The 22,184-nt window shown below is 64.6% G+C and overlaps 1 protein-coding gene across 3 annotated transcripts in view; it reads left to right on the forward strand.

Annotated features, from left to right (window-relative positions):
* Positions 1-22,184, forward strand: part of RBM19 (RNA binding motif protein 19) — a 103,333-nt gene that overhangs the window by 18,409 nt on the left and 62,740 nt on the right. For all 3 annotated transcript variants that reach the window (XM_045844189.1, XM_045844205.1, XM_045844199.1), the window contains exons 17-21: positions 7,823-7,992; positions 8,399-8,459; positions 10,091-10,170; positions 12,815-12,870; positions 15,568-15,684. In XM_045844189.1, coding sequence (XP_045700145.1) covers positions 7,823-7,992; positions 8,399-8,459; positions 10,091-10,170; positions 12,815-12,870; positions 15,568-15,684 — 484 coding nt within the window. The remainder of the gene's footprint in view (positions 1-7,822; positions 7,993-8,398; positions 8,460-10,090; positions 10,171-12,814; positions 12,871-15,567; positions 15,685-22,184) is intronic.

Genomic DNA, 22,184 nt, shown 5'->3' on the forward strand with positions numbered 1-22,184 from the left:
GCCTCCTGGGCGGGGGTGATTCTGCAGCGTCCTGGACGTGGTCCAGCGCCCTCTGGCGTCCAGTGGCTGCAAAGGCAGGAAAGGGAAGGGAGGGGTGCTGTGGGCACTGGGGACCGTTCGTTCTCATTGAGACAGTTCCGCAGACTGAGAGGTCTCACCTTCCTGGACCCCACCGAAGTGTCAGGGGTGCCCCTAGAGATGGCGGTGGCCTGGACCACCCCCTGTGTTCCCAAACGCCCCTTGGGGGCAGGCCAGCCCCCAGGGGAGAACCACTTGGTCTGGGGACCACGACCGTATCTTGGAATTCGAGACCTTTGGAAAAGTTTTTTGAAGGACCGCGATGGGCCTTTTAACTGGGGGCTAAGGTTTTGCCCATCAGTAACATCCGTCCCCTTCCCTGTACCCGCTTAGGTTTACCAGCTTGTTAAAGTAAGAACTTTAAAAGAGTAAGTCTTTTATCTACCACTTCCCTTGTTCTTATTTTAGAAGAGGTGTTTAACAACGAAAAGAAAAGTGGGGGCGGGGGGTGTAAAATTCCCAGATTAAAGACCAGTCCCCTGACTGAGCAGGTCTCGCTGTCCACAGACCTCCCTACTGCCGCCCCTCTCCCCCCGCCCTGCGTCGGGAAAGCCTTCAGGCCTGGCCCGGCCTGGCCCGGGCTCGGGGAGCCCTGGTCTGAACTTCGGGTCCCCGTTGCCGGGGAGATGCTTCAGCCCGCGCCGCCAGAGGCTCTGGCGGTGTCCCTGGTCGTTGGCGTGACCGGTCGTTGGCGGGGACCTTGCCGACCCCTCCCTGGCCTGTTCGTGGGCTAGTTTCATCCACGGGCTGGACTGGGGTCTCCTTCTAAACCTGCTTCCATCAGAGAGAGTCCTCTTCACGTCCCTGTGGTTCATCCTAAGGAACCATCTCCCCCAAGCCGGCGGCACCCTCGGTGTTCATGTCGCTTGTTGGACTTGAACCTGACCAAAAGCACAGTGCTCTTCTAAAGCACAGAGATTGGGCAGGAGTGGGGGCCCTGGACCCCCCCACCACCACGGAGGCCTCTGCCTGCCTGCTTCAGCGGGGGGCACGGCGCCCCCACAGGCCGCTGCTGCCTCGGGGCCATGCTCACCGACTCCGATCTGCTGCCTCCCTCCCCCCACTCTGTTCCTCTGTGACAGTTCGGTCACACTGTTTTATTTCCTTTTCGTGCATAGCAGCCATCTCTGCCAGGCGGCGAACCGTGAGGGCCGAGAGTGGCTGTCGCCCCCGTGAGATGCAGCCCAGTGCACAGAGGGGCTGCCCGGCTGTGTGTCGAGGGGGTAGGCGAGTGCAGGGAGAGCATCGAGGCCAGGCCTCGAGCACATAGTAGAAGCTAAGTGACTTGGAAAGTTGGTTCTCCGTTGTTAGACCAGGCTCAGAGCGTGACCCGTGGTGGTGACCCTGTCAGTGCCTCTCGTCGTCACAGTGGGTGCCAGCCAGTGCCCGCCCCGTCCCCTGACCCTTAACTCTGCTTCAGACGCTTGTCGTTTCCCGGAAATGCATGCTGGGTGGCTCACTTCCTCAGGGTCTGTCTGCCCAACCCCCCTGCCAGGGTGTCCGGTCCCCGTCTGCTTGCTCACCACCGCGCCCCAGCCCTTGGAAAGCGCCCGGCGCCCAGTAGGAGAGCAGCAGGCGGGTGCTGGGCGAGCCCGCGGGCAGGAGCGGCACGGACTCCCCGCCCAGCCCCGCGCTGCGCACTTGGGCTTCCCCAGGACCGGGGTCCCCGAGCCCCTGGGGATCGCCGTCTGCCTGGACGTCCTCTCCCGGCTCCGGGGCTGGGCCTGGTGCCGTACCTGCCTCTGCCCAGCCAGGGGCCGCCTGCGACCACCCTTCCTCCGCCGCCGTGTCGCTGGCTCTGCAGCCGGAATGGGGGTCCTTACCTCTGCCGTGATCACTAAGCCAGTGTCGCCACGAGGGCATGGCACATTCCTCTTCCCCACAAGCTCCCACATGGCGGGGGGACAGGTAGGGCTGTTTGGGGACAGCTGAGATGTCACAGCAGGAACAGATGGTGGCCCTGGGGACAGGCTGGAGGGTTTGCAGTGACAGTGCCCCCTGCTCTGAAGTTCGCTGCCCGGCCCGCACCGTGTCCCCAGGTCGCCATGTCCAGAGCACCCCAGAGACTGGTCCCGGCAGACCCTGCGCGTCGGGGCTGCTGTCCAGGGTCCTGCCGTGACTCCCACCAGGCAGCCTGACTCCCACCAGGCGGCCCTGGAGCGGTTGGTGGGGGGCACAGTGCCAGCACACGGGCCCAGGTTTCCTGCCGCTGCGTCTGTGCTGGTGCCCAGCCCTGCCCGGTCCCACGCTGTCGTCAGGTGGGGTCCCCCAGCACTCGTCTGCGGGAACGCTCTCTGCCCTTCTTGTTCCTTTGCTAACACGTGTCGCGTACACAGTCCCCTCTGTCCCCTGCGCTGCTTCCTGTCACCCGTTCCTCCCCGCGCCCGGCCTCCACATTGTTCTCACAGCTCCCCATCCCCACCACACAGGGCTCTGCCCGCCCTGTGCCCCGGGTTCTCCCCGGCTGCGAGGCAGGCGAGCAGGAGGGGCAGGAGGGGCGTGGACGGAGCCTTTCGATCACCCCCACCCGTGCGGCAGAGCCGTACCAGTCCTGAGGGAGGGGCCGTGTGGTTGATCTCCCCACCAGGAGACCCTCGCCTCCAGATAAAGGGCTCCGAGTGGGGCCGGTCCTGCAAAGCTGCTCGCCGCGATAACGGCCTGTGCTGCCAGCCTCCGCCCGGAGGAGCCGGGGAGGGGGAGAGCGCTAACTCGGCCGCCTGATTATCCTCAGGCCCCATGCGGCGACGCTTGACTGGGTTTCATTGTGCCGGCGGCGTGGCGGGTGGGAGCGCCTTCTCCCGGCCTCCCCCGGCCCTCCAGCCCCCCTCTCCCCACCCTGGGCCCAGCCCTGCCTGCTTCCTTTCTTCCCCCCTTTCTGCTGCTTCCTGGGGATTCCGCTGGCAAACATCTGTTTGGGTTTTACAGTGCCTCGTTTTTTTCTGTCTCGCCTTTCCGTGGCCTCCCCGCTCGGGGCCAGGAGCAGAGTGCTTTTACGATGACCTTTGCTTCTTGGCCGACTCCACACCTCTCCGGACGCAGGCGTGGGCCACAGAGGGCCCGGCCGCTCGGGGAGCCGACGCTGCTCCTGGGGACGTGGTTGTCGGGAGCTCGGTCCCCGGACTCCGGCATGACACTGGCTGTTCTCAGAAGCTGGCAGCGGGCAGGCCACCCTGTCGGGGGTGGGGTGCAGGGGGGCGCCGCGGGCGCTCTCCACCAACTCATCGGCTGACTGTCCTGCTCGCGAGGCCCAGGATTCTGATGTCTCCCCTGGATCTCTCCAGGCCTGGCCCGGCAGCGTGGGCGGTTGGGGTGACCCAGGCACCGTTCTTTCTCGTAATTGTCCTGCAAATGGGCACGTTGTTGTCACCTCTGTTTTCAGGTGGGAAGAAGGAAGCACAGAGAGGGCGAGTGACTTACACAAGGTCGCTCATCCGAGAGAGCCAGGATGCGTGACTCAAAGCCCCCCCTCGCAGGTCCAGGCCCTTGGCTGTGGGTCCCAGTCACCTGCATGCCGTCTGCAGGGCACCAGCCGTGTTTCAGGCACACGCACGTGCTGCACACAGCCCTCGGTCCACATGTTTTTGCAGCCACGTGCTGGGGATGCATGCAGTGCCGACTCAGGCAGGCCTGGCCCTGGCCTGAGCGAGCTCCCTCTCCAGGTGGGGGACACAGGCAGGGTGGTTTTAGATCGGGGTGAGGGCTCTGAAAAGTGGACCCCGAGGGAATGTGATGGCAAGTGGCCGGGCCTGGGGACCCCGGCACCAGAGTGGACGGGGAGAGATCTGGGGAAGGACGTCTGAGCCGAGGCCTGGCGACAAGCCAGGCCCGGGGGGATGGGAGATGAGGAAATGGGTCGGCGAGGTGGCGGGGGCAGCCGGTGCAGAGGCCCTGCGGCGGGGTGGGCTGTGGCGGCAGAAGAGAGGGCTGTGCTGCCGGACTGGGTGGGGGGACCAGGTGGGAGGAGCTGGCAGCCCAGGGACAAGGGAGGCCGCTGGGCCGTCCAGACCAGAGGCGGCGATGCCTTGGACCCGGGACCTGGCACGCGGATGGAGTGGCGGCCGCTTGTACTTCTGAACAGCCCGGAGGAGGGCCAGGGTGTTGTGTGTGTGTCTCCACTTTCTGGGTGGGAGGCGGAGCGGTTCAGCCAGGCACCTGGGGACACACGGTGGCAGTGGCTCTGCCAGTTCACGTGCATTTCCAGGGCTGTGTGCTACCTCCTGCCTGCAGTCCTTGGGCCCCCTCCTCCTGTTTCCCAGCTCCCCCTTTTCTCAGCAGATCTCGGGTCCGTGGCGCCCTCGCCCTGTCGGTCCTCCAGCCCCGGGGCGGTGCAGGCGCAGGGGGGCGGGTGCTGGGGGAGAGCGGATGTCTCTGCTGCCGTGGGGGCCCGGCCGAGCTCGGTCGCCTTCCGTCGCAGTCAGACGTTCCTGCCACGCGCTGGGGTCACGGGGGTTGGCTGATTGGTTAGAAGGGGGCGGAAGCGGGTGAGCCAGGTGGGGCACAGGGGCTGGTGGCCCTCGCAGTCCCCTCTCCTTCCTCCTGGGCTGGGGCTGAGGGCGGCTCTTCCTCGAGGGAAGGAGGGGCTTTGTTTCGGGGGTGCCAGTGCTGTTAGCTCAGCTCAGCTCTGCCCCTAAACCCAGACACTCCCTCCCCCCCTTCCTGGGCAGGTGCCTGTCTGTGGCCCTTGGAACTAGTGCTTGGCAGCAGACCAGCCGCCGCTCCTGGGGCAGGGAGGCGGGGCGGCGTGGGCGGGCCGTGCTCAGCGCTGCTGGGCTCCCCGAGCGGTGGTCCTGGGAGGCTGCGCACACCGAGAATGCCGCGCTGGGACCCGGCTGGAGGCCAGGCCCCTGGCAGGGGCCGAGGGGAGGGTCACCGGTCTTTGCCCGGAGTCCATGCCGCGGCCGGAAGTGGGAGGCAGAGCACAGAGACCTCCTTAGCCGCTCGTTCCCACGCGGTGACCACTGCCTGGTTCAGAACCTACAGCTGTGCCCTTGAGTTAGTTCAGCCAGGGGTTTTCCCGTAAAAGGCTGGATTTTCAGCTTCTTTTGAAACATCTGACCGCCCTGGGTTGACCTTCCCACGTGACAGCAGCTGGCCGGTGTCGTGAAGGGGCCACCCCCTTGAACCGCCATGAGCCCCCTTGGTCACTGTCATCCTCACCGTTCTTTGCTCTTTAAAAAAATATTTTCTAGTCTTCAATGAACTTCTACCCCAACCTGAAGGCGCCTGAGACTTAGGGTTCAGACACGGCAGCCTCCACAAGTGTCCCTGGGCCGCCCACTGGTGACGTGGCTGCCGTGGTCGTTAGCGAGATAGCGAACTTGAGGCGTCATCCAGCCACGTGCCCGGCACAGTGGGGGCTACTCAGCCCCCTCCCTTCTCCTTTCATCTCCAAGACGGCCAGGCAGCCAGGGCGTGGGAATGTCGTTGTGGCCGAAGGTCAGGGTGTTCGTTCCGATTGAAGTTCGCATTCGGAACCTCAGGTCGGAGCCGCTTTGCATGGCTTTGCTTCTCCATCCCTGTTAGTAGTTAGTAACAGTTTGCGCCCTGCTTTGCTTTGAAAGCTGGGTGTTGAGTACAGGTGGCCACACCATGGAGTCCCTTGTCGGGTAAATCGTGCGGGAAAGGAGACTGTGGATCCCCTCTTCTTGTCCTGGAGAGAGTCCGGGTTCGGGCTGCACCTCTGAGGGGAGAGTGTGAGGGGTGGCGGCTGCTCTGCCACTCGTGTTCCACCGGAAACACCGTCACTGTCGCCGGTCCCCCTGAGGCTACAGCGGCTCTTTTAGGACAAAGCTGTTGGCTCCGCTCTGGGACTCACACCGGGACTCGCAAGCAGCCGGCTGACATGGGAAAGGGCGGGGCTGGGGGACGGAGAGGCTGCGGTGCTGGCACCAGCGAGGGGACAGGTTCGGACCCCACGCGGCAGCCTTGCGTCCCCCAGAAAGTCGAGCTATTTGAGTGCAGGTGTGAGAGAGAGACCAGGCCGTCTGTCCCCATCGGCAGTGGGCCGGCACGCAGAGCGGCCTGGCCCGGGTCTGGGGGCTACCGCCCAGACCCAGCGGGGTGAGGGTTGTGTGGGCACAGACGGCTGACCGCCTTTTGCTTTGAGAAGGGGTTTGATTTCCTGGAGGGTGTGGGAGGAGCTTCAGAAGCCTGGGTGTGGAGGGGGAGGGGGTCTGTCCCTGGCCCCAGGCCTGTGACTTGGGGAAGATTAGGGAGGTTGATCGAAATGGACCAGTTTCCAGGCGGCAGGGCCCCTCGGGGGGTCCTGTGAGGCTCTGGTTGCCCCTGGGTAAAATTCCCACCCTGAGCACCAGCTGGAGGCTCTGAGTGGCAGCCGCCCACCCGCCCTGCTGACGCCCAGCTTAGCTTCACATTGGCTCTGCCCCGTTCCTGAGGTGTGTTCCTTCCGAGTCGGGAGAGGTTGTGGGGACAGGATGAAACCAAGACCCTCTGTAGCCCTGTCCTGTAGAAACCACCGGGAGCGCGGTGTGCCCCTTCTCTCCTCCGAGTGTGTGTGTGTTAATTGCTAATTTTTACCTAATTTCACCTGTGTTACCAATGCCAAGTGTATGTCATAGGATGGAAGTTACCAAACCCCAGAATACTGCACGCACATGAAATAAGCCCAGCCACACAGAGTTAGCGCGTGGGTGGCGGAACGTCGCAGCGTCTGCCGCCGCCGTGACGGCCAGTTCCGAGTGCGCACCGGTCTGCGGCCGGGGGCGGGGCCCAGACGCGAGTTCCTTGGGGAGAGCTGGGACGTTCGTTTGAGCCACTTAAAATACAAGTGAGGGTCGTCGAATGTAGAACCAGCCAAGACATTTGTTGTTTTTCTGTCTCAAAGAAGAATGGTCGCGCTTCCCTCCAGGCCCGCCGAGGAGGCCTGTGCGCGGCTCGGGGCGGTCTGGGCCTCTCCTTCGCTTCCCCCGTGGACAGAGTGGGAGGGCGGTTACGTACGTCGTCCCCTAGTCATTTATCACGAGCGCCGGTCTCCGCTCAGCCGACTGCTCACACCGCCCGTGAGCTTGTCCGTGGTGTTGGAAACCCTTCGGAAGCGTCACGTGTGGTGACCGCGTGTCGTTCCCGCCTGTGGTGGTGCTGCCGTGGCCCCCTGCTCCCCGCCCACGAGCCGTGGGTGTCTCTCCCCGAGCAGCGCGCCCGCTCCCGCGCACCTGAGTCCGACGGGTCACCGGCGGGTGAACACGCTCCGAAGCTGCGTGCGTGGGAAACCGAGACCGAGTGCAGCGTCCTTCGTCTCAAGGTCGTTGAGAATGTTCTCTGCGTTGCTCCCATTCTGTAGTTCCTGAAATGTCCTAAAGCTGCATTTCAATTTGAAAGTGCACTAAGTGTTTTGATGTTTTTTTGGTTTTTTTTTTTGAGAAAAAATAAACTGTTGCCGAGATTTGGGTCTCCATAAACTCGTTCACACAGTTTATTTGGAAGTTCAAGTTCGTGTGAGTTGGTGCAATCTAAAGGGCATCATCTTCAGCCTGCGTTCCAGGTTCCCTTGTTGTCGAAACAGGATGGGAGGAGGCAGAGCAGTCTCTGTGTCTCCTCTCCTCCCTCCCTCTCCCCCCTCCCCCCCCAGAGTTGCTAACACCCAGCCCACACTGGGAGTCAGTGTCCCGTCCCGACGTGTCCCACACAGCGGAGAGCCCTTGGTCTGGCAGGTCTGTGACTGAGGCAGAGTAGACATCATTTAATGGCTTTGGGGTTGGGGGTATTTTTTTTGTGGGGAACCCAGTGCCCGACAGCGAGACTGTGGAAGCTGCAAAGGCAACAGGAGGAGGAGCAGATGACCCTTCATCAAAGATGGAGGAAGAGGAGGAGGAAGAGGAGGAGGAGAATCTTCCTGGGTGCACTCTGTTTATTAAAAACCTGAACTTCGACACCACCGAGGAGACCCTGAAGGGAGTGAGTGCCAGCTCCGGGTGGTGGCGGGCGGGGCGGGGGTGGGGGCGGGGGGGGGGGGAAGCGCGGCCAGCTCCTGTGGACGCCACGCCTGTCCTGCCCGTGGACGTGCCTCGTGCTCACGTGTAGTTTAACGCCAGCCCGGCCTGCTGACCTCTGCCAGGCTAACACCTCACCCGGGGACTCAAGTAGCTGCCAGACCAGGGGTGGGGGGGCATACCCACTCACTCGGAGGGACACGTCTCGGGAGTGTGCGTCCTGTGAAGGCTACAGTCAGAGGTAGTGCTTAGAAAACACAGCCCGTCGGAGTCTGCAGTGGCGGACACAGCCCTGTCTTCAAGGTCACGTGTGCGGTGGCCGCAGGGTCAGCGGGGAACCGAGGACGACCCGTGTGGACGTTCTCTTCCAGGTGTTCTCCAAAGCGGGCGCGGTGAAGAGCTGCTCCATCTCCAGGAAGAAGAACAAAGCAGGTACTCTGGGGGGGGGGGGGTGCGGCCGGTGGGGCGGGGCCCCAGGGAACTGTGGGTGGGGCTGGGTCCGTGCCGGCCTGAGCCAGACCGAAGCTCACCCAGCCGGCCCTGCCAGAGGGGCAGGGGGCTGCGCCGAGGGGACCCATGGGGACATCAGGCTGAGGGTCACAGGAGAGAACGCCCTTTCTCCGTGAGCCCAGAGTGCAGCAGGCAGGGCAGTGGTGTGACCAGAGCCACAGAAGAAGGGCCCCCAGCGGGAGCTAAGGGTGTGCGTTGGACGCCGGCGCTGCCAGAGCCACAGCAGAGCGGGGACACGGCGGGGCCTGTGGAAGGAGCCAGGGTCCCAGCCTGTCCCCTCCGCCCACCTGTCTCAGGTCCCGGCTGCCCGGGGGGTCAGCTCATCAGGAGGCCAGGCCAGGGAGCCCAGGGAGCGCTTTCCAGGGGATCAGCCTCCCAGGGCAGAAGGGCAGAGAGTGCCCGGTGTCAGTGATGCGGCGATGAACTTGGCTAGTGTGCTTCCTAAGGAGCTTCTCAAGTGTCACGCTTGCATAGACTCCACCGACCCACACCACCTCGGATCTCCCAAGGAGCGTCGCTCAGGCTTCCACTGGAGAACAAATATTTGAAGTCGCCACAGGGTGGCGCTGCTGGTCAGCAGACAGCTCTGTCGGAGCCTCAGCTCCGCGGACCAGAGCTGCGTTTGGGCAGCTCCTAGGGGTTCTCCCTGCTGGTTCTCGTGAGCGGGCGTGCACGCAGGCGGGTCCCCGTGGAGGCTGCAGTGCTCACAGACAAGGCAGGGGACAGAGATGGGGACCCCGAGTGAGGCCCAGGGAGCAAAGCCTCGCCTCGCCTGGACCCGTCAGGCTTGCGCCAGCCCTCGAGTTCAGCTTTGGGAAAGAACGGAGGGTCAAGTTCCTAACTGGGTGTGAGCTGCTGGGGGAGGCGGGCGCCCCATTTGGTGTCGGAAGGGCAAGAGGCCGTCAGCGGTCTTACTTGTGCGTGCGTCCTGTGAACGCCTCCCTGCCCCTCATTTCACATGTCTGAGGCCGGGAAACCGAAGTTCCTGATATGTTGTCTTTGAGATGCCCCTGCCCTCTGAACTCTTGCTCCCCGCCAGCTAGAACCAGGGCACCAGATGGGTGCGAACAGTACCGTCCCCTCCCCCTCCCAGCTCTGTGTCCACAAGCCGTGTGCGTGTGGGTGGCCAGAAGTACTTAGAGGGAGCGCGCCTCCCCAGTGCGTCTCTCAGGCGCGTACTCCCCGAGTGCACCACGCACGAGAGGCAGCGCAGCACCGCCTCGGTGGAGCTTTGCCGCTCGTCTCGGCCATGGTCATCCCCGTTAGTTCCCGCTCCCTCCCGAAGGCGGAATTCTATTATGGAGTTAATTATCGTGTCAATCACCTGTTAATTAATAGTCAGCCGGGCCTCAGGTGGTGGCTATATAACCTCGTTGGCGGGTTCTCCGAGACGACCAGTAATAAACGGCAAGCCGGGGGCTGAACTGTGTGGGGGAAGGAAGAGCGGTCCGAGGGAATGAGGACGTGACGCCGAGGGCCGGGGGCCCGTCGGAGCCCTTGCACTTGGCCTCGTGCTCACTCCTCGTTTCCCTCCCCGCCCCTCCCTCCTCCAGGAGCGCTGCTGTCCATGGGGTTCGGCTTCGTGGAATACAGGAAGCCCGAGCAGGCCCAGAAAGCACTCAAGCAGCTCCAGGTAAAGGGGCTTCTCAGGTGGGGTCCCCGCCGTCACTTGGCGGGTGATGGGGCAGGGGTCCCGTCGACCCTCTGGCACGGAGTGGGAGCCCCGGTCCGGCCATGCTTTCTCCAGTCCTCGAGGGGACTGTGGCCCAGGGGAAACCCAGGAGCCTCCTCAGCACCCCACAGCCACTGTGAATGCATTCGTTTAAGCCGCGCCTCTTCATCGGGGGCCTGGCGCGTGCCGGGCACTGTGCTAGTCCGGGCACGCCGGCGGGGAGGACCTGCACGTACGCGCACAGGGCCGTGAGAGGGGCTCGGGCGGAGACAAGCCAGGCACCGCCGTGGGGGCGGACTGCTTTAGGTTGTGCGACTTCTCTGAGGAGCTGGCAGTTCAGCCGACACCTGCTTAAGCAGATGGAGTCAGCGACGCAGGTCTGGGGGGAGAGTCGCCCAGGAAGTGGGGACAGCACGTGCAAAGGGCCTGAGGCAGGGGCGCCGAGGCAGGGGTGAGCTGCTGTGTTCGAGGAGCAGGAAGAGGCCAGTGCGGGCAGGGGCCGCACTGTGGGAGGCAGGTGTGGGGGCCGGGCCTCGTGGGCCTTTTAAAGACTCCGGAATTTGGCATAACGGCGGTGAGCTGCCCTCGAAGGCTTGCAGCACACTGGGGACGGATCTGATTTCTGCCTCGGGACAGGCTGCAGCTGCCGTGTGGCGAGAGGGTCGCAGGAGGCAAGAGGGAGACCACTGGGTCACCCAGGCAGGAGGGGATGGCAGCCTGGGCCAGGGTGGAGGCCGTGCCGGCGGGAGGAGGGGCCGGGCTCAGGGGTTTGGGCGTGGACGCACGGTCCTGTGCAGACGGAGGAAGGAGCAGTGCCCTCCTGCTTGGCCCAGAGCTCAGGGCACATCGGGGTCCTCCACAGCAGGGGGTGAGGGCTGGGGCTGCAGGGGGTGGGGTGACCTGGGGTTTGCGCCCCACAGGGAGCCGGGCCTCGGCTTGAAACTGTCCTCAGCACCCGTCCCTTGAGGCCCCACACCCCGAGGTCTGCCCGTGGCGGGGACGAGGATCCGCACCGTCCTAGGCACCTCCTTCTGTAGACCCCCGTGCTCCATGCTGTCGCTGGCCTGTCCCCGCTCCGCAGGGGAGGTGACACAGGTCGGGCTGGGTGCCCACGGTGGTGTCTCTAGAACAGGCTTCTGAACCTGAGTCCACAGGAGGGCTCCAGCAGGTCCAGGGACCCTTTCACGTCCTGTTCAGAACGCTGCGTGTCTGACATTTGCGCAGGGGGCATGGGCCTGCCGGCAGAGGCCAGGTGGTCAGGCGGTGTGGAGGGCAAACGGCGTGAGTGGGGCCAAGCTCACGAGCCAGGCAGGATGGGCTGCGCACCACCCCAGCCCTTGCTCCCTCTCTGAGAGGGGCACCGCGCCCCGTGTGGCTGGGCTGCACTCCGTGGGAAGGGCGCCCAGGCAGGGCCACCACCCCGGGGGGCTTCGCTTAGTTGTAGGGACCTCCAGGTGACTGGCTGTGTCCCAGGGGAGCTCCTGGTCAGGGGAAAGGCCTTGGGTGTCATCGAAATGAACCAGGCACCTGGCCAACACGGTTGTTTCAGCAGAATTTTGACCTTCCCCTTGACTCAGGGCAGCTCCACCCAGGGCTGCCGGCTCAAGTTCGCACAGGACGATGGGGACGTGGTGGCCTCTGCTCTGCCTTTAGTTTGAGAGGCTCGCTCTCCACGCCCGGGCCCCCAAGCTCGGGGCCCAGGGGGCCAGGCGGGCAGTGGAAGTGAGGGCAGGCCCACCCTGAGTGACGCCTGGCACGCCGGCCGGCGGAAGGGGCAGCCACGGCTCCGTCTCGGCCAGCGAGCGCCTCGTGGGGAGGCGGGCCCCACAGACCCAGGTCGCCCCTGGCGTGCTTGTGTGCTGCGGTTTTCTGAGGGGCTTGGGCAGTCCCGCTTGGCCGTGAGATGGACTCGCTCGCTCGCTCGCCCGGCTCTTGGCCCACGTGCTCCGCGGCCCGTCTCTCTGCACGTGAGTCGGGCTCCGCAGGTTCCGCTTCGCACGGTGCCGGCGTGGGCTCCTCGCTGTGGACGTCCCCGCGCACGCACCGCCACGAAGAGCTGCCCCTGCAGACAGTGCGTGCTGTGTGTCATAGGCGGTTTCAGGGATTTTAGAGGGCACTTCTGCTGGCATGCCAGTTTTGCCTGGGGGTGCTGACGTGAGGGCCCAGCTCAGGTGCAGCAGCCCCGCTGCGACTGGGAGCTTACGTTTAAGAGCGCCCAGACCGCGCTGGACCGGCTGCAGGCCGGACCGAAGGGGTGTGCCTGGCCTGGGAACGCCAACAGACGGCGGAGAATTGTGCCCCTCGAGTGGCGTAAGAAGGTCAAGGCCCACTCGTGCCTGGAGAGGACACTGGAGGGCCGGTTTCTCCGTGACCACCAGCTGCTGCCCGGGCTCCGCACGCGCCGTTTCCAGGAAAAGCCACTCTGTCTTGGACTCCAGCGAGCCCCTCCTCCTGGGGAGAACCAGTCCCCCCCATCCCCCCCCCCCGAAGCTGCCTGCCCCCTCACCCAGCTGAGGCCAGTGCCGGTGAAGGGGGGGGTTGCAGGGGTGCAGGCGGGGGTTTCGAGAGAGCAGAGGGGCAGAGAGCTGTGTGTCTCATCTTGCAGGGCCACGTCGTGGACGGCCACACGCTGGAAGTGAGGATCTCGGAGCGAGCCACCAAGTGAGTCCCCGGTGCCCTCTCTCTGCCCGCGCCTGAGCCGGTGCTTTCCACTCCGGTGCTGCCGCCCCTCGGGGCGTCTCCCGGCCCGCCACCGTCCTCCCGCCTGGCCCCTCCTGCTAAGTAAGGTGGGGTCGCACCGTTTCCCTGACGACCTGGGACCGGGCCGGTGCTTTGACAAACCCGTGACAGGGATGTTAGAAGGGACACAGGCAGGAGAGACCAGCAGGCCCCGCCCATCGGGGCCATGCACGTAAACCGAGGGAGGCTCGCAGCATGCTGGCCCTGTGGCCGCGCCGGGGGACGCCGGGGAACCCAGGCGTTTGCATCTGTGGGGCTCTCCTCCGTGGCGCTGGCGGCAGTGCCCGCAGCCGCCCCAGCTCCTCTGAAGGAGATTCGGCAGATGTTGAAGGTGGAGACGGCGGCCGACCCGTCTGCCCAGAGCCTGGTGTCCCGGAGTAGTGAGCTTTTCTCTAGAGTTTCAGTTTTGCGCCTACATCTCCGCCTGCGTGGACGTCTCAGTGAGCTAACGCACGTGAGGTGCTTCGAGCGGTGCCCAGCACAGAACACATGCCCGGTGTGCGCTGTTATTACCGTTGTCAGTTATTACCGTTGTCATGATCACCCACCCGCCTCGGGCGGTGAAACGACCACCTCTGACCGTCCCACGGCCAGTCCAGGGTATTTATTCGGCACTTGTCTGCCACTGGGTCACTGGTGTGGTCCGCGAGCAGATTAGCTGCCAGGGAGCGGACCTGTTTCTTCCTCCTCTCTCTGTTTCCGGGGTGCTGGAGCGCCCGGCCCGCCCCGCCCCGGCCGCCCCACCCCGGCGTGGTCCGCCCAGGTGCCCTGGAAATCCGGGGGGGGGGGGGCAGTGCCGAGCTGTGGTGTAAGAGGGGGAGCCCTGCGGCCTTGGGTTCTGGTCCAGGAGCCGTGTGACCCTGGGTGGGTGACCGTGCCTGGACATTGAAATGTGACGGCCAGAGGTTGGTGTCAAGCCTCTGGCACGTGCCAGGCCCTGAGCACTCGGCCAGTGGTGGCCATCTTCCTTTTCCACCCCCCGTTTCCAGGGCGCCAGGCTGAAGGCACCTCGCCCGCCCTGCACTCCCAGCCAGCGCTCGTGCGCCATCCCTTTGCAACCGAACCCCCGAACGCCAGCTGGGCGCCAGGCCCCTCCCCGGGCGCCGGGGACCGGGCTTCCCCGTGGAGCTTCCCTCCGGGGGGCGTGTTCAGTACGACCCTCCGCAGCGAGGGACGTGTCCTGTGCCGTCCCACCGCTGTGCCGTCCGGTGGGGGAGCCCTTGGAAGGTGGCGCGTGGCGCCGTGCCGACTGTCCGCTGCTGCCTGACGAGGTGTCCCCGGCGCCCTGGCCCGAAGCAGCCGGCGCTGCCTGTCTCCAAGCTGCTGTGGGCCGGGCGTTCGGGGGCAGCGCAGCCGGCGGGCCCGTCTCGGGGCCGCTCCCCAGGCTGCACTCGGCACACTGGCCAGGGCTGCAGTCCCGTCTGAAGGCCCGGGTGTGGTCGGCGGCCCACGTCCCGGCGGCGCCCTCGCGTGGCTGCGGGCCGGAGACCTCAGCTCCTGCGCCTCCCCACGGGACGCACGTGTCCCCAGAGCACAACGGCCCCGTCCCCCAGAGTGAGCAAGCGAGCGAGCCGACTGTCCAACAGGGAGCGGGAGAGGACGGGATCGTCCTTCTGGCTAGTCTCAGAAGTCACCCGCTGTCACCATGCTGCCTTCTGCGGGTCACACGGCCCTGTCCTGGCGCAGCGTGTCCCACACGCTACACGTGGGCCCCAACACGAAGGGGCGGGGGCCCCAGGGACCGCCCTGGAGGCTGGCTGCCCTGGCACATGAGGAACTGAACTTGCATTTGTTTCATCTGCACTTGGGTTTCGCTGCCCGCGTGTGGCCTGCGAGCACTGTTGTCCAGCAGAGCCCTAGGGACAGGCAGAGACAAGCAGTGTCGCTGAGGGTCATGGGTCTCGAGGTGGTGATCCCTGCCACTGGGAAGAGAAGTAAAGCCAGGGTCGTTGGTCCAGTGGAGACAGTCAGGGGGGCCCCTGAGGAGGCGGCGTGGCGCAGACGTGCAGGAAGTGCGGCGTGGCGGCGGTCCCCGTGAGACCCGCTGTCGGTGGGGTGTGTGCCCACCCAGTGGGCACTGCGCAGGGCTCAGCACATCCCCCTCGTCAGACCCTCGGGCGACATGATGAGCCTGGTGCTAATGTTGGGCCCGAGTGCACACAGATTGTAGGGGGCTGAGCTGGTGCTGGCTCCCAGGCTGTTAGCTCGCAGCCGGGCCGGGACCCCGCCCTGCTTCGACGGAGTGGGGGGGCACCTGGCCCATCTCCGCAGCGAGAAACTGAGTGGTCCTCTCGGGGTGGGGCGGGGGAGGGTGCACGCTCTCAAACAAGCCAAGGTCTCCCGCATCTAGAAAACCATGGAGGAGACCGTGTGTAGAGAGAGAGAGGCCTCACCCTCACCCGGGTCCCTGAAAGCCCCCGTGTCCCTGAGGCAAAGGGTGGGGGACACTTGGAGTAGGAGGTGTCCACCCGAGAGGCCGTGGTCCACCTCCCCCGGAGCACTGCCCCGCTTACGCCACACCCCCCGCCCCCAAGCCCGAGCATCAGAGGAGCACCAGTCCTTGGGGAGGGGCAATGGCTGCCGACACCCCAATGACCCGACCCCTTCCCCACCCTGCAGGCCAGCCCTGACATCCGCTCGGAAGAAACAGGTCCCCAGAAAGCAGACCACCTCCAAGATCCTGGTGCGGAACATCCCCTTCCAGGCTGACCACCGGGAGATCCGCGAGCTCTTCAGGTGAGGTGCGCCGGGTCGGTCCAGGGGCCGGCGTGTGCGGGGAGCCCACCGGAGCCGTGGGGACTGGGGACGGCGGCTGTCGGGGCCACGGCCGCTCTGCTGATGGCCAGCGCCGTGTCTTCCCCGGGCCGGCTGTGGCTGCCTGCGATCTCTCCTCTCCCTGCATCTCGGCCGCTGCTCTCCGGGGGCGGCACAGGAGAGGGTGGTCTTCTCCGTCCCCATCAGCTCTGCCTTTGACCTTCTGGAGTTGCTGTTGCTCAGGTCACTGCTTTGGTTTAAGCCGGTGGTTCTTCACCTCGGCGGCACATTGGAGTCGCCGGGTGACTTAGAAGCGTGCCTCTGCCCAGGCCCAGCCCCCAGAGTCGGACTCCCCTGGTCGGGGGTGCGGCCCAGGCATTGGGACTTTAAGTGTCCATCCAGGGCGGGGACCACTGGTCTGCATGGTGGTCCGGAGAGCCCCTCTGGGGGTGAGGGTGCATAACCTACACGGAAGGCGGCCCAGCAGCTGCTGGCACGGGGTCAAAACGCGGAGGCCTCCGGGGCCAGGCAGGGACAGGGCCCTGCAGGAGCCGGCCGGGTGGGGGCCGACGCGGCGACGCCCTGCAGAGGTGCAGGTTCGATTGGACCGGTTCTCCCCGCGTCTGAAAGAGGAGCTGGCGACCGGACCCTCAGGGGGACTGTGTTGGTTGGCAGCTCATTCGCTGTCTAGACTCAGACCCCGTGCAGGACAGGGTCTGTCTGTGGATCGGGGGCCACCGAGTTGCCAGCCCTGTGCTGGCACATCACGCCGTCCGGTCTTCCCCGAGCAGCCAGGAGGCACCCAGCACCACGCCCCGGATGCAGTGCCCGCACGAGGGGCGTGAGGGGAATGAACGTTCGCAGCCGCTGAGGCGCTTCCCAGGCAACTGCCGGGTGGCACCGAGAGGCCGCCTGGCGCTCAGAGTGGAGGGTGGACGGCATCAACCCCAGCCGAGCAGCCCCGTCGGCCTGGCTGTGGTCTGGGCGAGTTCTGGAAGCCCGCGGGGGTGAACTGGAGGATTCTGCGCTCTGGCCCCGTTCGCGCAGCCTGCATCTGTCCGGTTCTGGCGTGGAGGGCGGAGTCTGTGGTGCAAGTGGCCCGTTAGCGTCTGGCAGGGCCGACTGTGGGTCCCGAAGAGGACGAGTTCTGTGTTTCAGGGGCTGGAGGGGCGCGTCTCCGTGCGGGAGCCGCGTCTGCGCTCTCAGCGGTTCACAGAAGGGGGGTCGTTCAGGGGGGTGCTTCCGAAACCCCCATCTTCCCGTGGGCTCTGAAGCACACGCGGGCGGGCGGTTCCCTGACGGACGTGGTTAGCGGGGGTCGAGGCAGAGACGCTAGCCCCGCGGGGCTCTGTCTGGCAGGGTCTCGGCTCTGAGCCAGGGCCCCCTGCGTGGGATCGGTCTGGGGGGGTGCCCTCCTGCCGCCCAGACACCAGTCAGGAGGTGCGGGCGGGCGAGGTCGTCGTCACAGTGGGCTCTGATCCGTGGCCTGTGGCGGCTGCTGGCTCTGACACGCGGCTGCGCTCTCAGAAGAGTGGGTTCGGGAACTGCCGCGCGGAGATGGCTGTGCTGCGGACACTCGTGCTGATCAGGGAGCGGTGTCCTGTCCCGACGGCGGTGTCACTTGGCTCGCGGTCTGTTTAGGATGCCACTTCTGCGGGGACAAAAAGGCCACGGTGGAAAGGGAACGCCCTTCGTTTGATCTCATGTTTTATGTTTGTTTTGAGAAGACGAGGAGTTAGTGCCCGCGGAGCACGACTGCCCACAGTGCCTGTTCTCCCTGCCGCTGCTCGCTGGGAGTTCTCTTCTGCCCTGGAGCTGGAAGGCTTCCTTCCGGGCGGCTCACCTTGCTTTGTTGTGCATGCAGTCTGCGGCAGTTCCACGGGGCAGCCAGCAGGGGTCGCTGTGAGCCTTCTCAGGGCGAGGAGCTGGTCCAGGAAGCCGCAGGCCCGATTTCAGACAAAGCCAGTGTCCAGCAAAGGTCAGAACCCGGGGGAGGTTTCAGGATTCGGGAGAGCCCGTCTGGTCCATTTTTGCAGGCAGGTTTTACAGACCTGTCCTGCCAGGTGTGATGTAGATGACAGCTCCGTCTGCGGAGCTCCCGCTGCTCTGGGCTCGGTGCTGGGCAAGCTGCGAAGGAGGGGCGGGTGGGGGTGCCCTGTCCTTTCCGCACGGGGAGGAAACAGGAGGCCTGGGGGCGGGAGGCGTCCTGCCCGGACCACACCGCGGAGCCGGGATCTGAATGAGTCTGTCCTCACCCCCAGGCCTAGAGGGTGCTGTCAGTCCCCAGGTCCCCTCAGCTGACCAACGAGTGTCCCCTGTGACGGGTGTCCCCGGTGACGGGTGTCCCCGGTGACCAGTGCAGTGCTGGGAGCCGAGCACACGGCAGTTTCAGGAGCAGCATGGCTCCTTTCCTGGGGAGTTTGCTGTCCCTGGAGGCGCAGGCAGGAGAGCAGCAGAGACGGCCCAACAACACCGTGCCCCGAGGGCCGTGGAGGGGCACCTGGGGTCTCCAGAGACAGCCCACGGGCCGCCCGAGCCGGGCCGCGCCGGCACAGGTCTGTGGGATCATCGTCTGGGACGAGGCGGGGGTGACCCTCTAGAAGAGTCAGCACGCAGCCCAGCCGTGGGTCAGGAGACAGCAGCCCTCTCGCGCGCGCTCGCTCGCTCTCTCTCTCTCTCTCTCTCCCTCTCTCTCTCTCTCTCCCTCTCTCTCTTTCTCTCTCTCTCTCTCTCTCTCTCTCTCTCTGCCGCCCCTTTTCTGGGCCTCAGTCTCCCCCGGCGTGAAACACTGGCGGTAACGTGTGCTGTGGTTTACGGCAGGAGCAGTGAAGGGTAATGTCTGTTGTTAACACTAAGCGTAGTTTGCCAGCCCACCCCCCGCGCCGGGCACCGTGAGCTGAAGTGCTCTCGTCGTTAGGTGTCCGTTCACCGGCGCAGCCCTGCGGGGGCGGGTCATGGCCGTCTCCGCTTCCCAGTGGGCACACCAGCCCCGGAGCCCCGCTGCCGCTGGGCCGTCAGCCGGCCAGGCTGGCCCCCAGCTCCCCCCGCCACGTGGCCACTTCGAGGGCTGTGGACAGGATTGAACGAGACAATGCGTGTGAGGCCCTCACCGCAGTGCCCGGCACAGAGCGGGCACTGACCCATGCTCGCCGTGGCCATTCCACAGCGCAGAGCCGGCGGCTCCCCCGGCTTCGGGCTTGGGCGGGTCCGGCTCTGGGCGGAGCCTGTGCTTTACCGCAGTGCCGAAGGAAGGTTCTCTGCAGCCTCTGTGTGTGTGTGTTTGTGTGTGTGTGTACGTGCGCGCGCCCCTGCCTCCCAGCCCTCCCTCACTGGAGTCCACTCCCACTGAGCTTTCCCAAAGGCAGTAATCTTCGGGAAGGGGGTTCTGCCAACTGGCGGGCCGTGAGCGCCGGGCCTGGGGAGTCGCACGGGGCCCCACACTTAGTCATGTAATGCTCTGCTCTCACCGTCTCCAAGTCCTTCGTTTCTGAACGGGAGGCCCCAGCTGTTCACGTTCTGCTGGGCTCTGCAGAGCAGCGGGAAGACCAGGAGGTCCGGAGTCAGAGTGCAGTTGGTGCTCAGCCGGCCTCAGTTTCCTCATCTGCGGGATGGGATCGAAAACCGTGCCTGCTTCCCTCCCCTCCCCGATGTGAAAGGCTCAGTGAGAGGAGGGGTGGGCAGTTCTGGGTGAGGTGGGGTGCCATGAGGGGTCACCCCTGGTGATAGACTGCGTGGGGTCGGGACCTTTCCCCTTTTTCCTGGGCTGTGCCACTTCCCAGCCCTGAGCCTCAGTGTTCCGCATCTGTACAACGGGAGTAAGGAGGACCTGGCAGACAGCTGGGGGGTGAGGGTGAGTCAGCGCATGTGAGACGCCCAGCGCGACGTGCAGCTCAGGACGGGCACCCAGAGAGCAGGGCCATTCACACTGCACTTCTCTGGGTGGGTAGTCACTTTCTGGGCACTGAGTTACTGCCGTTTAAGGCAAGGCCTCCGGCTCCCCCTCCCACTGCCTCGGTCCCGGCCCCAGCCAGGGTAGCTTGGCCTGTCTCGTTCCTCCGCAGCCCCCGTTGCAGTCCACAGCCCACCTTGTGGCTGCCCTTGGAGGGCTGCCCACACGGTTGTTCAGCACGTCACCCCCCGCCCCGACACACCCCAGGCTAGAATCTCAGACACCCCGCCGCTGTGTCCGCAGGTCCCTGATACAGAGCAGTGCACAGTAACTATCTGCTGAGCACAGGGGTGCCCTGTGCAGACCTGCCTGCCTGCGTGGGACCCCGATACAGACAGGGCACGTGAGGTGCAGAGGGGCTGAGGAGTGTGCCCGGGGTTGCACAGCTCTGCGGCAGCACGGCCAGAGCCCGCCCCCCCCCCCTCCCCCGAGACTGTCCCTGAGTGCCAGGGACGGCAGGTGGGAGCTGCCGGCAGGTCACACTGGGCCGTGGAGGCAGAACTTTTCATCTGAGCCTCTTTTTCCTCCTTTTCTTCCCCTTCCTCGGAAGTGTGAACCTCCTGCTAGGGGTGTGAATGGGCAGGCTCACAACAGGTGTCTAGAGGCCTTAATTACAGGACTTGCAGCTCCGGTCCCCCGTGCACCTGTTGGGTCCGCTTTGTGGGCAGCATCTGTCAGGCCCTGGCCTCCTCCCCTCCTCATTTCCTCTCGCAGTGACCATGACCGTGACCCGGAGGGAAGGCTGAGGGCAGTCTGCCTGCCGAGTTCCTCTCTCCCTCTTGCACCTCGCACCCCTCGCCCAGGTGTGGGGTCACCGCCTGGTTAACTCCTGCTTGTCGGCAGTGCTTTTCCAGAGGCCGTGAGCCCCCCGCCCTGCCACCTGCCCTGGCCGGCGGGGCTACTTCCTGTTTACCGGGCTTCCTGGGGAAGAAGCCCTCCGAAAAAACCCAGCCAGCCCAGAGCGCGGGAGTAGGGGAGTGTCAGTGGGGGGAGAGGACACCCTCAGCCTGGCTACGGGTGGGGCGAGGAGGGCCGGGCTGTCCCCAGGTACCCGCCCCCACCTCTGCAGAGAGACCCTCGGTGGAGGGTGTCACACCCGGTCGTTCATTGTCGTGCCGTCTGTGGGTCTGTGGCTGCGTCACCCCCGTGGCAGAGCTGAGCGGCTGTGTCAGAGACCACATGGCCCTCGAGCCTGCAGATGACCTGTCCCTGGCCCTTTGTGGGGCAGCGTGCCGACCCCTGAGCTAAACCAGACAGCGGGCCCCCCTGGAGGTAGGTGAGGGGTTTTGGTTTTCTGGCTTTAGGGGCACAACTGAGGTGTTTTTTCTCTCCCTTTTTATAAAACTTACAGACATCACCGGTGAGGCCGTAGCCCCACCGACCCCCACTGAGGACAGGAGGCGAGGCCCTGGCTCGGCTTCCGGGTCCCCTTCCACAGCCACTGCCCCCCTGACCCGTTCCCTCCTCGGGGGTCCCTGCCCCTCCTCTGTGGCTGGCGGTGTGTCTTGTCTCGTTTGAAGACTAGCTCTCAAGAGCAGAATGGGGAGGCAGGTACAGAGAGTTCTCACGTGTCCCTGTGCCCACCCACGCACAGCCTCCCCGTCATCAGCACCCCCACCATAGTGGGCCACGCGTTATGGGCAGCGAACCTGCACGGAACCTGTACCGTCACCCAGAGTCCGTGGTTTACACCGCGGCCCCTCGCGCTGTCGTGTGTTCCGTGGGTTCGGACAAACGCGTAAGGACGGGCACCCACCGTTGCAGGATCGTGCGGAGTAGCTGCACTGCCCTAAAATGTATCCATTTTACTGACGAGCATTTGAGCGGTTTGCGCTTGTTCTTCTGTTTCGAATAATGTCCCTGTGAACATTCTTGTGTCTTTCAGTGGCCACGTGCTTGGTCTCTATAGGGTGTCCCTGTGGGGGTGCTACTGCTGGGTCATGGGACGTGCCTACGTCAGCGTTAGTAAATGTTGCCAAACACCTGCCCAAAGGAGCTGTATCTGTTTGCTCTGTTTGCGTGTTCTGGTTGCCCCTTGTCTTTGTCAACACTTGGTATTGTCTCTTTTCCTCTTTTTAGCCATTTCGGTGGATTTATGATGGCATCATCACACTGTGGTTTTAATCTGCGCTTTCCTGATGGCCGAAGAAATCAAATGTTTTCTCATATGAGTATTCAGATATACTCTTTTATGGAATGCCAGTTCAAGTCTCTTGCCCATTTTTTAAGTGGTGTGATTTTTTTCTTATCCATTTTTTGTGTTAATTCCTTGGTCACTTACTATGTAAGTTTCTATCTCGGTTCTCCGGTGGTGGACATGGGGGTGGCGTCCCCCGCGCTCCCATTGTGCAGGTGGCTTGATGGTGGTGCCCTTGGACGCACTGGGGCTCCCGGTGTCATCAGTCCGCCGTTTTCCTCCCTTCTCGGTGGGAGTCCCTGTGTCCTGTTGAAGAAATTCTGGCCGCCTCCTAGTGCCTGAAGTTAGCCCGCTGTGCGTTCCTCTGAAGACGTCCACTGTTCACACTTAGGCACG

The sequence above is a fragment of the Phyllostomus hastatus genome, unplaced genomic scaffold (assembly GCF_019186645.2).
Source record: "Phyllostomus hastatus isolate PE091 unplaced genomic scaffold, TTU_PhHast_1.1 phas_contig_1162, whole genome shotgun sequence".
NCBI lineage: Eukaryota > Metazoa > Chordata > Mammalia > Chiroptera > Phyllostomidae > Phyllostomus > Phyllostomus hastatus.